The sequence below is a fragment of the Pimephales promelas genome, chromosome 24, assembly GCF_988280905.1.
Source record: "Pimephales promelas chromosome 24, fPimPro1.hap1.1, whole genome shotgun sequence".
Taxonomy (NCBI): domain Eukaryota; kingdom Metazoa; phylum Chordata; class Actinopteri; order Cypriniformes; family Leuciscidae; genus Pimephales; species Pimephales promelas.
The window spans coordinates 11,076,582-11,088,612 of NC_142792.1; the positions used below are offsets into that span (position 1 = coordinate 11,076,582).

A 12,031-nucleotide genomic window follows, 5' to 3' on the forward strand; every position below is an offset into this window, starting at 1 on the left:
TTTATTGTTTTTTTTTTTCTTTTTTTCTGTGCATCGTTTATGCTTTTGGTTGTTTTGTTTTTGCATTATATTTTTTTTGTAGCTTGTATTTTGTTTTTGTTGCACTTTGTTTTTTTTCCTGTTTGAGGGTTTTGTTTTTGTTGCATCATGTATTGTTTTGTATTTTTTGCGCTTGTTTCTGCTTCAGAGTGTTTTGTTTTATTTTTGTTGCATATATTGTTTTTTTTTTTGTGGTTTTGTTTGTTTTGTTTATTCAACTTAAGAATTGAAACCACCCAGCAACATCCTAGTGACTATCCAGAAAACCCAGGTCAGTTGTCTCAATACCCCATTACAGTCAAAACTAAAGTATAAACTTTTAGTCTTTTGAATGGATTGATCATCACTCGTCTGGGCTTCAGCCACAGTTCTGAAGTGATTAATGCCTAAGACATTACCTTATAGACGATGAATGTGATGTTGGCTCAAGTCTTCTCAAACTGATTTCTGGGGTAGAAAATTCAGAGAATGTTTTACCCTGGTCATGAATGGGTTTGTGCAAATGTTAGTCTTGATTTTCTGCTTTAAATGGGCTATAGTTAAGATAAAAATCAGTCCTTCATAGATGAGGCCTTTTTTAATGTTCCTGAGTGTGTATTTTCATAAATGGCTTAACGGTCTCAAATTATGGCATTGTTGCTATAGTATATGGCACACATACACTCTTAAATGCTGTGTTGTGGCTTGCTAGAGGATAAAAGAGTTTTAATACTGCATAATTGCAGTACGACTAAAGCAATCAGAGGACAAAAATGTGTTTTTGTGGAAAGAGAAAATGTATGCATGCACGCAAACAGGCATAAATTGGTCATAGATGACGACTTGTCGCAACATAAAAACACCCAGCTATGTTGTCCAATACAGCTGTTTTCTCCATCTCCTATTTTTCATCAGCAAGGCTTATAAGATGAAATGCATTAGTTGCCTCAGTTGATACTCTGTTAAATATCAGTTTATAAATAACAAAGAACAGATCTGTCAGCTGATGTAAACAGAGTTTGACACAACTAGTAAACCAACGTAAAGGTCAGAATAGTCCTGTTGTGTGTGTGTGTGTGTGTGTGTGTGTGTGTGTGTGTGTGTGTGTGTGTGTGTGTGTGTGTGTGTGTGTGTGTGTGTGTGTGTGTGTGTGTGTGTGTGTGTGTGTGTGTGTGTGTGTGTGTGTGTGAGACATGATCGGAAAGGAACATCTCATGATTGGAAAGAATACTTTATGAAAGATTCCTAAAATGCCTTGCATTTCTGAAAGTTAACCAAAAACCACAACAAACAACCCAGACGTGGACAAATCAACATGGGTATCAATTAAATCAAGCATGACCTCTTTTATTTGCAAAGGGTGTTGCCTTGTGTTACCTGGCTCAAGTTCACACATGTGGCTTAAAGCATATTTTGGACAGGGTGGATACAGGTTAGAACTGATAAACAGCTCTCAGTTATCCTTGCAAAGTTATCCTAAAAAATGGACTGAGCCAAGTTAACACCCTATTGTTTGCGATTGTGGCCTAATTGAAGTAAATGCGTTATTACCCAAACTGTCTTCATGACATTGGCAAATGTGCAAATGTCTGGCTGAATCCGCCCAAACAGTAATGTAATAAAAATGTAAATGGATGAATCTCTTGCCGAGAACATGTCTTTGTCATAAGCTCAAATAAATGTTGGTCATTGTGACATTATTTCCATTATTAAGCAATTTTTTACCCCTAAATTATCATTACTGTAATGTAAAAAAAGAAATAAAAATAATGTGAAAAGTGAACACACACACACACATATATATATATAATACATATATATATAATATATATATATATATATATATATATATATATATACTTTACTGTATTACTGTATTTATTATCATACATCATCCCTTACTTATTGTTGTTTAATGCAGATGTTTATTACTATTCATCTGGACCACATGGCTTTATGTTTTATTATTGAGTTTCAATTGCCAGGCTATTGCATTGGATGAACAGATTATTAGGCAGAGTTAAGAAGAATTTCACAGACAGCAACTTTCCTCTCGGCACAAGCACTTGACATTTTGCCTTATGCCAATATACCCTCAGAATCAAGTTTCATAAGAGCTCTCGCCGGACTGACCGCCACACAATCAAATACTCTGACCCACGCTTTATCAAGCTGGTTAATTTTCTCACACGGTGTTAGTTTGCTTTTAAATCACATAACTAACCGTTTGCCAGTTACTGTTTTTTGGCAAAAACAAAATTTACAGAACGCCCTATAGGAATTCAATGGAGATTTTCACAGATTTTTAAGTAAAATGTGTTTATAAATTATGACATTTAAAAGCATTTTTATCTTTGGGATTTCTTAATTGTTCAATTAGCATCCAAAAGCTGCATTCTGCTGTTTATTTCTTCCTTCATTAAGGAAAAAAAATCCATCTTCCATTCCAATTCCATATTGAATTTTTATTTTTATTTTACTGCAAACCCCCCATTCCCCTAGTCATGGAAGCTGAGAGACACCCAAAACTCCCAGCTCTCTCCATAAAGATGCTTTCAGACGTGACTTTACTGGAGCACCTCAAACACCCCAGAACATCTGGAGTCTTCCTAGTGCGATCCAGCTGAGATATTCAGACCCTGTTCTGTGTTAATATTGAGATTGTTTTAAGCTATACATCTGTCTTCTTCCGAAACTCTCAGAGTGATGAAAATGATCCAAAAGATCTAAGGGACTAAAGGGATGTCTAAATCATGTAGATGACAAACCAGGACCTCATAAATTGTTTCTGTTGATAGATTCCCAGACTATACATTACATTATTCTTTTACCATGAAATACTCTCCAAAACTCACATCTGATTTTTCAGATATAACACGTAGCGAAATAGCACCAATAGCACCCAGCGAAGTGTTTTCTCAAAACTAAATTATTTGCAGAGGTCTCTGTACTGGATGACTTCTCCAGAGTCCATCTCAAACTCAGATAAATTGCTAAAATCCACACCTGCAAAAGACTAGTCTAAGATCAAGATTGCTTGATAATTGCAAAACTAATCTGGCTTGAAAACACATATTTGGACTCTTTAATTTGCAGCACAATGACTTTCAGCTGTTTAGGACGTCCCTATTAGGATCAAACAGAGCGTGTTACGTGGCATTCTTCAGAAAGACAAAACCGTTCCAGAATGTTTTGAGTCTGAGCTGAGTTTTTCCATGGCACAATCCACTCTGACACTACTTGTGTCGCCATTACCAAAGCTTCCCGCTGTTTCTTTTCAGCACATAAGACATAGACGGATGACTACACTAGGGAATGTGCTGGATAGACAATGAGAAAGAATGGAATGACAAATTAGGCCAAAAACATGAATTGAAAGGAACGAGAATGCTGGAAAGCATGTAAAAACAGTTTGAAATAACAAGAACAAGAAACAAATATCCATCAAATCCAGACAAAATACTGTGGAACAAATAAAGAACTACACTCTCATATTTGAGTCAGAGACATGATGCTCAATATAAAACATTAAAATGCAATTCACACCAAAAAATGTAATACACATTTCTTTTTTAAATTGTCAGGTCAAATAGGGTAAATTTTGAACCTTTTAACTTTTTGGGTGTGGGGGGAGTAAGTTGTAAACACTTGTGTCTATTTATGAGGTATTTAACTACTTTCCACAGAATGGTTACACCACTTGACTTTTACTAAAGCTTTTTTTGTGGGAAATAGTGTAAATGTTTTGCAACAAAAATGGTTGGTTACGCCAACAAAAGATCCACTCAGATCAGCAAATCACCTTTTTTTACGACCTTTTCGTGTAGTTTTCCTGGCAAGCTGAGCAACTGGTATCCTACACCATGACCGTCTAGATGCCCTGACACACCACCAATTTCCTCACTCAACTATATTAAATGTTTGCTACAGCAGATAAGAAAGGAAAGATCACCCTTGGCATCTGATAGGAGACCAGCTCAATCATTTCCATTAGCACGATCAAAGTCATGGAAACATAACTCTTGATTTTGCACTCAGAGATAATGTTGCTAGCACATAGTATAAGCTTTATGTAATACTGCGAATATACAACAACATAAAAACTGTATTAGATGTTTCTTTGATGTTTAGCACATCAACTTAACAAACGGGTTATCACAGCACATGAAACAATCTGCAGTATAGGGACCACATCACGTTTGGAATTGTGCACGTCTTGTGTGACGCACAAGCAAAAAATGATATATTAAAAAAAAAATCCTAATGTGTACCCAAAAAGTATTCACTTCTTTCCTGATCACACTAAAGGGTTTGACAGTCGCAAATTATATGTTACTTTACCACATAGGATACCACAATGCTCACATTGTTCGACAAGGTTCAAAGGCGACATGAATGAATGTGGAGCTTTTCTCTGCCAATCAGTGAACAAAATATCAGGTGCCAATCGATCAACAAACAGCTTTTTTCATTTCAGCTAGTCCTTTGTAAAAAGTATCTTAGCGATGTTGAACACATAATATTGTTAAAGCAGAACATTCAAAGCTCATGACAGCGGCACTAGGATATAATGAGGAACAAATGGAGCCCTCAATCTTGTTTAAAGCACTCTGGTGAGAATGCTTTTATCAAGGGAAGGGACCTCACTTAAAAAGGACATGATGTCATTACATAAGAATGTAATATGCCACCCTGCTATGCCTTTATAACATCAGGAAGCATTCTTGTAATTAACGTTACCCCATCTAAAAGGAAATGTCTTGATTAGAGAATGACATTGACCATTCTAACCTTGAAATGACAGGAGGACTCGTGGCTGTGGTGGAGAAAGACCATGGATGCAGGTGATACAGAGGACGAGGGGAAGGAACAACTGCACGCTCATCCCCAAAGACCAAACCCGGAGCGCTCCTGACCTCCCCATGACTGCTGAGGAGACACCCGGACCAGCCCAACTGCAAAGACAAGGTGAAGGAACTGTACATTTATTTACAATTTAAGTACTTTTAAGTACCTAACTTAAGTACTTTTTACAATTAAGTAAAATTTAATATTTAAGTACAATAGGAGAAAGAAATAAATGCACTTTGAAAATAGAGGTGGATTACTTAGAAGAACCGACAATTAGAATCATATTCTTAATAAAGAAAGATTCTTAATATGTTTTTTATATTTTTCTTTTCTATAGTGAGTTTTAATATCTAAACATTCCTGAAGCAAGATACATTTTGATAAGCAACACTAAGAAAAATGAATCTAGATAAAAGGTTAAATGCACAAACTTAACACATATTGTCAAGTTGATACTTTCTACTGTATATGTGCAAATCACAAGAATTACATTAGTAAGTTATCATAATTGACCTTGAAAAGAAGTCCTATCTGTAGAAGGACAACTTGTATAACCTTATATAATTTAAATGATGCACAATTTTGTGTGAAACAATCAAGCTTTGCATTTCTGCAAGTTTTGCTCTATAGACTTTCATTGTAAATGTATCACTGTCCATGCAGTTTACAAAATATAGGACGATTCTTAATCATCTGTGGTAATTGACACCTTTCTACATTGATAATGCTCGACTTGTATTCGAACCCACAACATTCCTTTAAAAGTTCAACATTTATGACGTTATCCACGTTTCTGGAGAGGAAATGTGTTTGATATAGCGTTAAATCAACAGTGTTTCAAAAGCAGCCAGTTAAAATACATATTTTAACGGTTATATCATAACAGTTATGCTTGAAAGCTTTTCCCTTAAAGGCATTGTGTACGTCTTCGAGTTAATTAGTCTGAGAAAGTGCCATGACATTGATCCACTTAGTTATGATTTAGCTAATGCCATATAAACAATGGCTCCTGTCCAACCTGAGTCATCATTTTACCTTTACACAAGGACATCTTGTACAATGTAATAAGACTTTTTTTTCACTTCTAGTTCTAACAAAAGAATGAATGGACTGTGGTTCTCTCCTCTCTATTCTATTATGGGACAACCAAAGTTCAATAATACATGGAGAGAAGTTTTGATTTCCTGTGGAACAACTCTTGCTTCATGCTCCAGAGAGAACAGACAGCTTTCTCTGTCCAGGACACTCTTGGAAAATAAGAATGCATGCAGTTCATAATTATATATTAATAGTATGTTTGTTTTGTAGCCGAGAGAGTGCAGAAGGACAAAGAACAGAGTAAGAATAGCAAGTCTCTCTGCTCATGTCTTATACATGAATCATGTGAAAGATTGATAGGACATCTACAGTGCATGTCTGACTCAGTGAGGTATGAGCACACTGCACAGGGTGTGTTCACAGTCAACAGAAGTGCATGAATACCAGAAAACACCATGCAGGGTGATGGTTAAATTGTTTTTTCATGGAGTCATCCGCTTTATGGATGATCTTTGTTGGACTGTATCTCATTTGTTTATCAGCATCTCACGTTTTTTGGAGGCCGTGTCTGGTTAGAGTTCAATAATTTTTAGCGAATTGTGAATTTCCTATTTTTAGGGATTTTTTTATATGAATAATGCTATTCAAATATATTGAATTTCCCTTATTTAATAGGAGCCTTCTTTTTCAGATAAAAAGTAGTGTAATTAACAGTGATACACTCTTCCTGGCCTTAAATATACTTGAGGGTGAGACAAAGTATGCCAGCAGGCGAGCATTATGCAAATGTGTTACATGGTGATGTAGCCATGTCTCATATATACTTTAATGGCATATAATAATGACAATACTACGAGCATTGTTGGAAAAGTTCACTTTCTACATGAACTAGTTCAAAGTTCAGTTCACACATTTTATAATGAACTAGTTCAGTTCATATCTCATACTTCAAAAAATGAACTAGTTCATTCATAGTCGGTTTTTTTTTTTTCCATATAAGCTTTTTTTATTTTTATTATTGCCACAGGCCATATACAACCACAGACAACAATTATTTTATTGACGGCCAAAGTTTGCACAGAAATGTAAGATTTTTCCCATCCTCACCGACCTCGTTATAAAATCCGTTTAAATGATCATATGCCACGTAACTGCTTTGTCGACAGCGGCCACGGTGCGACACTGGTGTCTTGTGTTGCCAGATTGGGTGTTTTTTCGCTACATATTAAGGCCTGCTTATGTGTGTGTTAGCCGGGTTTTCGCCTGGAAGGCTCTATAGAAATCTGGCACCATATTGTACAAAGTTAAACTAAGAGAGCGTGCGTTCACAGTCATCAGGCAGTAATACAGTACGTTCAGTTCACGTTCGCCCAAAATATGAACGCGTTCATGAACAACTCTGTCTACGAGGCATTAAAGGCAGGCGTTTTCTGTTGGAGAGATTCACTCTGTTTAGCATGGACTTTGTGCTTTGTAACTTTGAAGATTTTTTACATACACAAATAGCTAAATTACACATTAAAGGAAAGGTCAAATCAAAGAAAGCATAATAGGTCCTTCTACATGTGTGACTATAGTTATTTGCTGGGAACTCTATCGCCCCCTTACTGTTGTTTGCTGTGGCAGACTACTGAAAGAATATTACCTACACCAGAAAAGGGCCTTTAAAACGGCCAAGCCCAAAATAGGAAAAAACACTAAGCTTTTAACTGTTTTAGCCCCAAACTATTGGTCAGAAACTTTTAGATTAGTAATTTCTGTCTCAAAGTGTTTGTGATGAATCACAGTGAAACACGAGTTGTGTGGTGATGCTCTAGAGTGATGTCTTCGAAAATCTGATAAAAATAAAAATAAATGCATCTCTAACACAGTTAGAAGCATGGAGGAAGAGGTGTCATTGTGCAGGGAGTCTATTTATCTGCTGGTATGTGTGAGCTACTTCACTGTGAAAAGTCAATTAATGCATTGGAGTACAGGAGAGTATTGCAGAATGGCTTGCTTCCCACATTTGAAAAGTTGTTATGTAAAGAGGAACGATCAGATGTTATGTTTCAACAAGACAATGCTCCTCCCCAAATTGCAAAGACAACCAAGTAGTGAGAACAAGTCCATCAGGCTCATGGTTTGGCCTAGGTCAGAATCCAGATTTGAACCCTATAGTGAATAGTTGGACTCACATTAAACTCAAACGAACTGGGAGACATTTTTCAACTACTCATAAACTGTTTGAACTGAGTGGAACGACACTGACTCTTTTTCGTGTAAAAAGATGCCTGCAAGTTGGGGAAGGCTATTTCGTGTTAAGTTACGTTATATATAGTATTTGTGCAATTCTTGCTAATTTCCTGACCAGTGATTTGTGATTAAAAGGCTTAAGACCATTATAAGACTACTAAATATTTTGCCATTTTTGGCTTGGCCCCTTTTCTATCTTTCTTTTTTTTTTTTTTTTTTGGCCATTTACAACAGGACTTGTTTGTAAGTGAGAGCATTTGCCTGAGTGTTTGGGGATGTTGTTTTGTATGAGTGCATATTTACAAGTGTGTGTATACATGTGTGTATGTTTGCTTGAGCATATGATAAACTGCAGACGGCCGAAATGTCTTTGGCAGTGAGCATTGGAGAGAAGCTCTTACACTGGGTGGAGGCTACTGCTCTCTGAACAGTAATGGCTTTCTACTGCTGGTCAGGGCCTGCAAGACATGCATACAGCTGCTAAAGTCATCACCGATCCGTCACTGGCCTGCCACTGAACATGAGCTGATGTTCAAGCTTCTATGATCACAACCCTTAAATGAGACATAATCCCTCATTATGTATGTGCCTAATGAACAGGTCCCGTCAAGGCCTTGATATGAACTGAGCAAAGATTTAAATGGCTTTTCAGGAAATTTCATCAATGCTGAATGCTACTTTACTGTCTCGCTATGTATCACTCCGCAGTCTCTCTCTCTTTTCACAACAAGTTAGAATGGCTACTTGCCACCATCTGATGACTTAACCATTACCTAAAATGGCCCTGGAGGGATAAAGGACTAACTTTAATGGTGAACATAAAACATTTGATAGATGTCTAGAATTTGAGTCTCCGATTAAAGCAAGAGGATGAAAACATCACTTGGAAAAACCAGTCGGTATCACAAAGTAAGACATCAAATTGTTTCTAAATATTGATTTGAGAACTAGATAATTGAGAAATTAACTTAATTCCATATTAATAATAACACAATATAAAAATAGAATCTACAAATAACATTTTAACTTAATAAGAAACTTAATCACTTCATTTCTTGTTGGTTTTCGCCCGTTACATTGCAGCTGGTTGGGTCAAAAATGAAATTTTGGCTTCACTGTATCATAGGACAGTTTGTGAGTATCAAACTTTAAGGTAGTGATTCTCTCATTTCTGGAGAAAAAGTTTTTGACACGTGGCAGACTAATTGTTTCAAACCGTTTCAGTGACACTTCCAGATTCTTAATGAGTTTTGTCATGAGCTGATTTCTGACTGGCTTTTAACCACAACACTGAAGCTGGATCGCAGTGTCATCTGAGAAACTCTAACGTCTGTCAAAGCTGTCATAATGCGCTTCAGCTGAGAGCACAGCAGCCTGGAAACGTATTACGAGCGGTTTATCTTCAAGCTGATCGTCTTCTGTTTGTCATGGCTATCTGCGTAATGAGTTTTTCATCTTTCTCCTTATGAAAGTGTCAGTCAGAACCAATTATTGCTCACTAGAAGTATGACAGCTGTCTTCACCTAAGAACGGCTCGTCTAATATAGGTTAAACAGCTGGAAGGAAATTAAGTGTCTTTTGTGATGTTTTAAAACAATGAAATGGAAACGCCATTATACAGGATGAATGTTATGTTACTAGATGTACTGTGGAGTGGGTAAAACTGTTTTTAATGGCAGGTTAGCAGTTACCGTTGACTCGCGCTAGCCTAGCACTGGCAAACTATGCAACTGGAACGACTGGATGAACATTTTTAAAAACTGTCTCTACTGACAGGCTAACTTGGAAATGAGGTCCGATGTCCAAAATCCTGAACCACCCCTTTAAGGTGTGTTCACATTTATTTGTTCACATTTTCACAGAAATCCAGTCACTTCAAAAGAATCTACGCAATCTGAAAATTCATGTGAGGGTGAATCATTTCCCATCGCAGATGTCGCAATGGGTTTAAGTTGGTCGCACAGATTCGCTATGTTGACCAACAGAAAGCTGATTGGTTTGAAAATAACTTCTATGTGAGCTTCTATCACTACACTATTGACAATAGACAAACCTTTTTTGCCCAAAATGTGATTTTGTGTTTTGCTGCTACATATCACAAAAAGTACTGAACAATAATGTGCCAAAGTTTAATACCTTAAGGTTTGAGGTTCAAATCTTTCATGAAATAGAAAACATCAATCCAAATATTATGTTTTACGCAAGTGTTTGGCTAAATGTTCTGGAAGCCATTGTGTAAAATGTGTGTTTTTTTTCTGAGAGATGCCCATCACCGTACCACACCCTGCCATTCACCAGCTCGCACACGCAATTCCAACCATGCACACACTACCACAATGTGACAATAAAACAAATCCCCATTCAATATTGCATTTTGGTTTGGACCAAATCTCAGATACTATCTTTAGGGCACACTTATAAAATAATAACATCACTGTCTTAGTCTCAAACTCCCTAGACTCATTCACACTCGCTGCTGTCCTCTCTGCGAGACACACAGCACACATTCCCTGATGTCTCTACCTATATAAAAAAAAGCTCAACACACAAAATAATACATATTAACTGAGTAATGAAAATGTTCTTCATGGTACTTAATAGTCAAGAAAATTACTGAACATGACATTAGATTTAGTTCAAAAATATATGTATCAAAAATTGTTGAAATGCAAAAATTTCACCTTTTGAAACCGGGAAAACACTTAAATAAAGCAATTTTTTTTTTTTTACAATCAAGCAATTTTTTTTTCTAAAGCCAATGGGAGAAAAACATTCTTGCAAAGTGAAGTTCAGTTAATATCATTAACATATTAATGAATCTTGTCTACAGACAACTAGACAGAAATTATGCTATTTAAACTTTTTGGCACACCATCAGGTAAAATAATTGCTCATTATGTTTCTTGAATAAAAAAAAAAAGTAGGAATCATATTAACAAAGATTGGATATAATAATTAGGAGGCATATATTTCTAAAATAAGCATTTTTTTTTAATATAGATGCTTGTCTCAGTGACTAAAGCATGTATAAGGTCTTGATATCCTGTCTCTGGTGGGTGTCTGCACCTGTTAGCCCGAGCCTGGCGTGTCCCTCCCCCAAACGGTACTCACCTTCTGAGGCTTCCCAGCCGGACTGTCCTCACTGAGCAGTGAGTGGGTGAACGCTATAGTCACAGACGTAGTGAAGAAACACAGCGTTGCGTGGACTTCCCAAGCGAGAGTGAAGAGAGGTGTTATTCCAACTGGCTGACTGTGGGACAGGGAAGAGAGAGGTTGAGAAGATTGAGAGAGGTAAAGAGAGTGAGAGAGAAGGGTGGACTGGTTTCCTATTACACTCCTCTCCTCTCGAGCCCCCCCCCCCCTCCTCTTTTCTTTTCCCTCCTCTCTCTCTCTTTCGCTCTCTCTCTCTCGCTCTCTCTCTCTCTCTCTCTCTGAGTAACTGAACAGATATTCCAGACCTGTGACTCCGAGTCTCACTTTGCCTGTGCAGTGAGCAGCAGTTTAGGCAGACCGTGCCAAGACTCCAGAGTAAGATTCTGCTTATTGAATTCGATTTAGATCTATCACTAAATCTATCATTTTAGCGTGGCTGGATGCAGAAGTTACTTAATTTTTGGGCTGTGCAAAAATTAATTGCGATTAATCACATCCAAAATAAAAGTCTGTGTTTACATAATATATTTGTATGTGCTGTATATAATTAATTTGTATATATATAAATACCTATGCATGCATGTATATATTTAAGAATTATGTGCACTTAAATTCTGTGTATATATATATATATATATATATATATAAATACATAATATATATTATATACTAAATAGAAATATTTAATATATGAATAACACATTTTCTTAAATATATACATGCATGTGTGTGTATT

General features: G+C 36.6%; 1 protein-coding gene across 1 annotated transcript in view; it reads right to left on the reverse strand.

The window, feature by feature from the left end:
* The window catches only part of sema3c (sema domain, immunoglobulin domain (Ig), short basic domain, secreted, (semaphorin) 3C), a 52,710-nt gene extending 41,262 nt beyond the window's left edge, over nucleotides 1-11,448 (reverse strand). Inside the window, exons 1-2 of the mRNA XM_039668235.2 lie at nucleotides 11,254-11,448; nucleotides 4,810-4,973 (exon numbers count right to left, since the gene is read on the reverse strand). Coding sequence (XP_039524169.2) covers nucleotides 4,810-4,942 — 133 coding nt within the window. The 5' untranslated portion in view covers nucleotides 4,943-4,973; nucleotides 11,254-11,448. The remainder of the gene's footprint in view (nucleotides 1-4,809; nucleotides 4,974-11,253) is intronic.
* Between the last annotated feature and the right edge of the window lie 583 nt (nucleotides 11,449-12,031).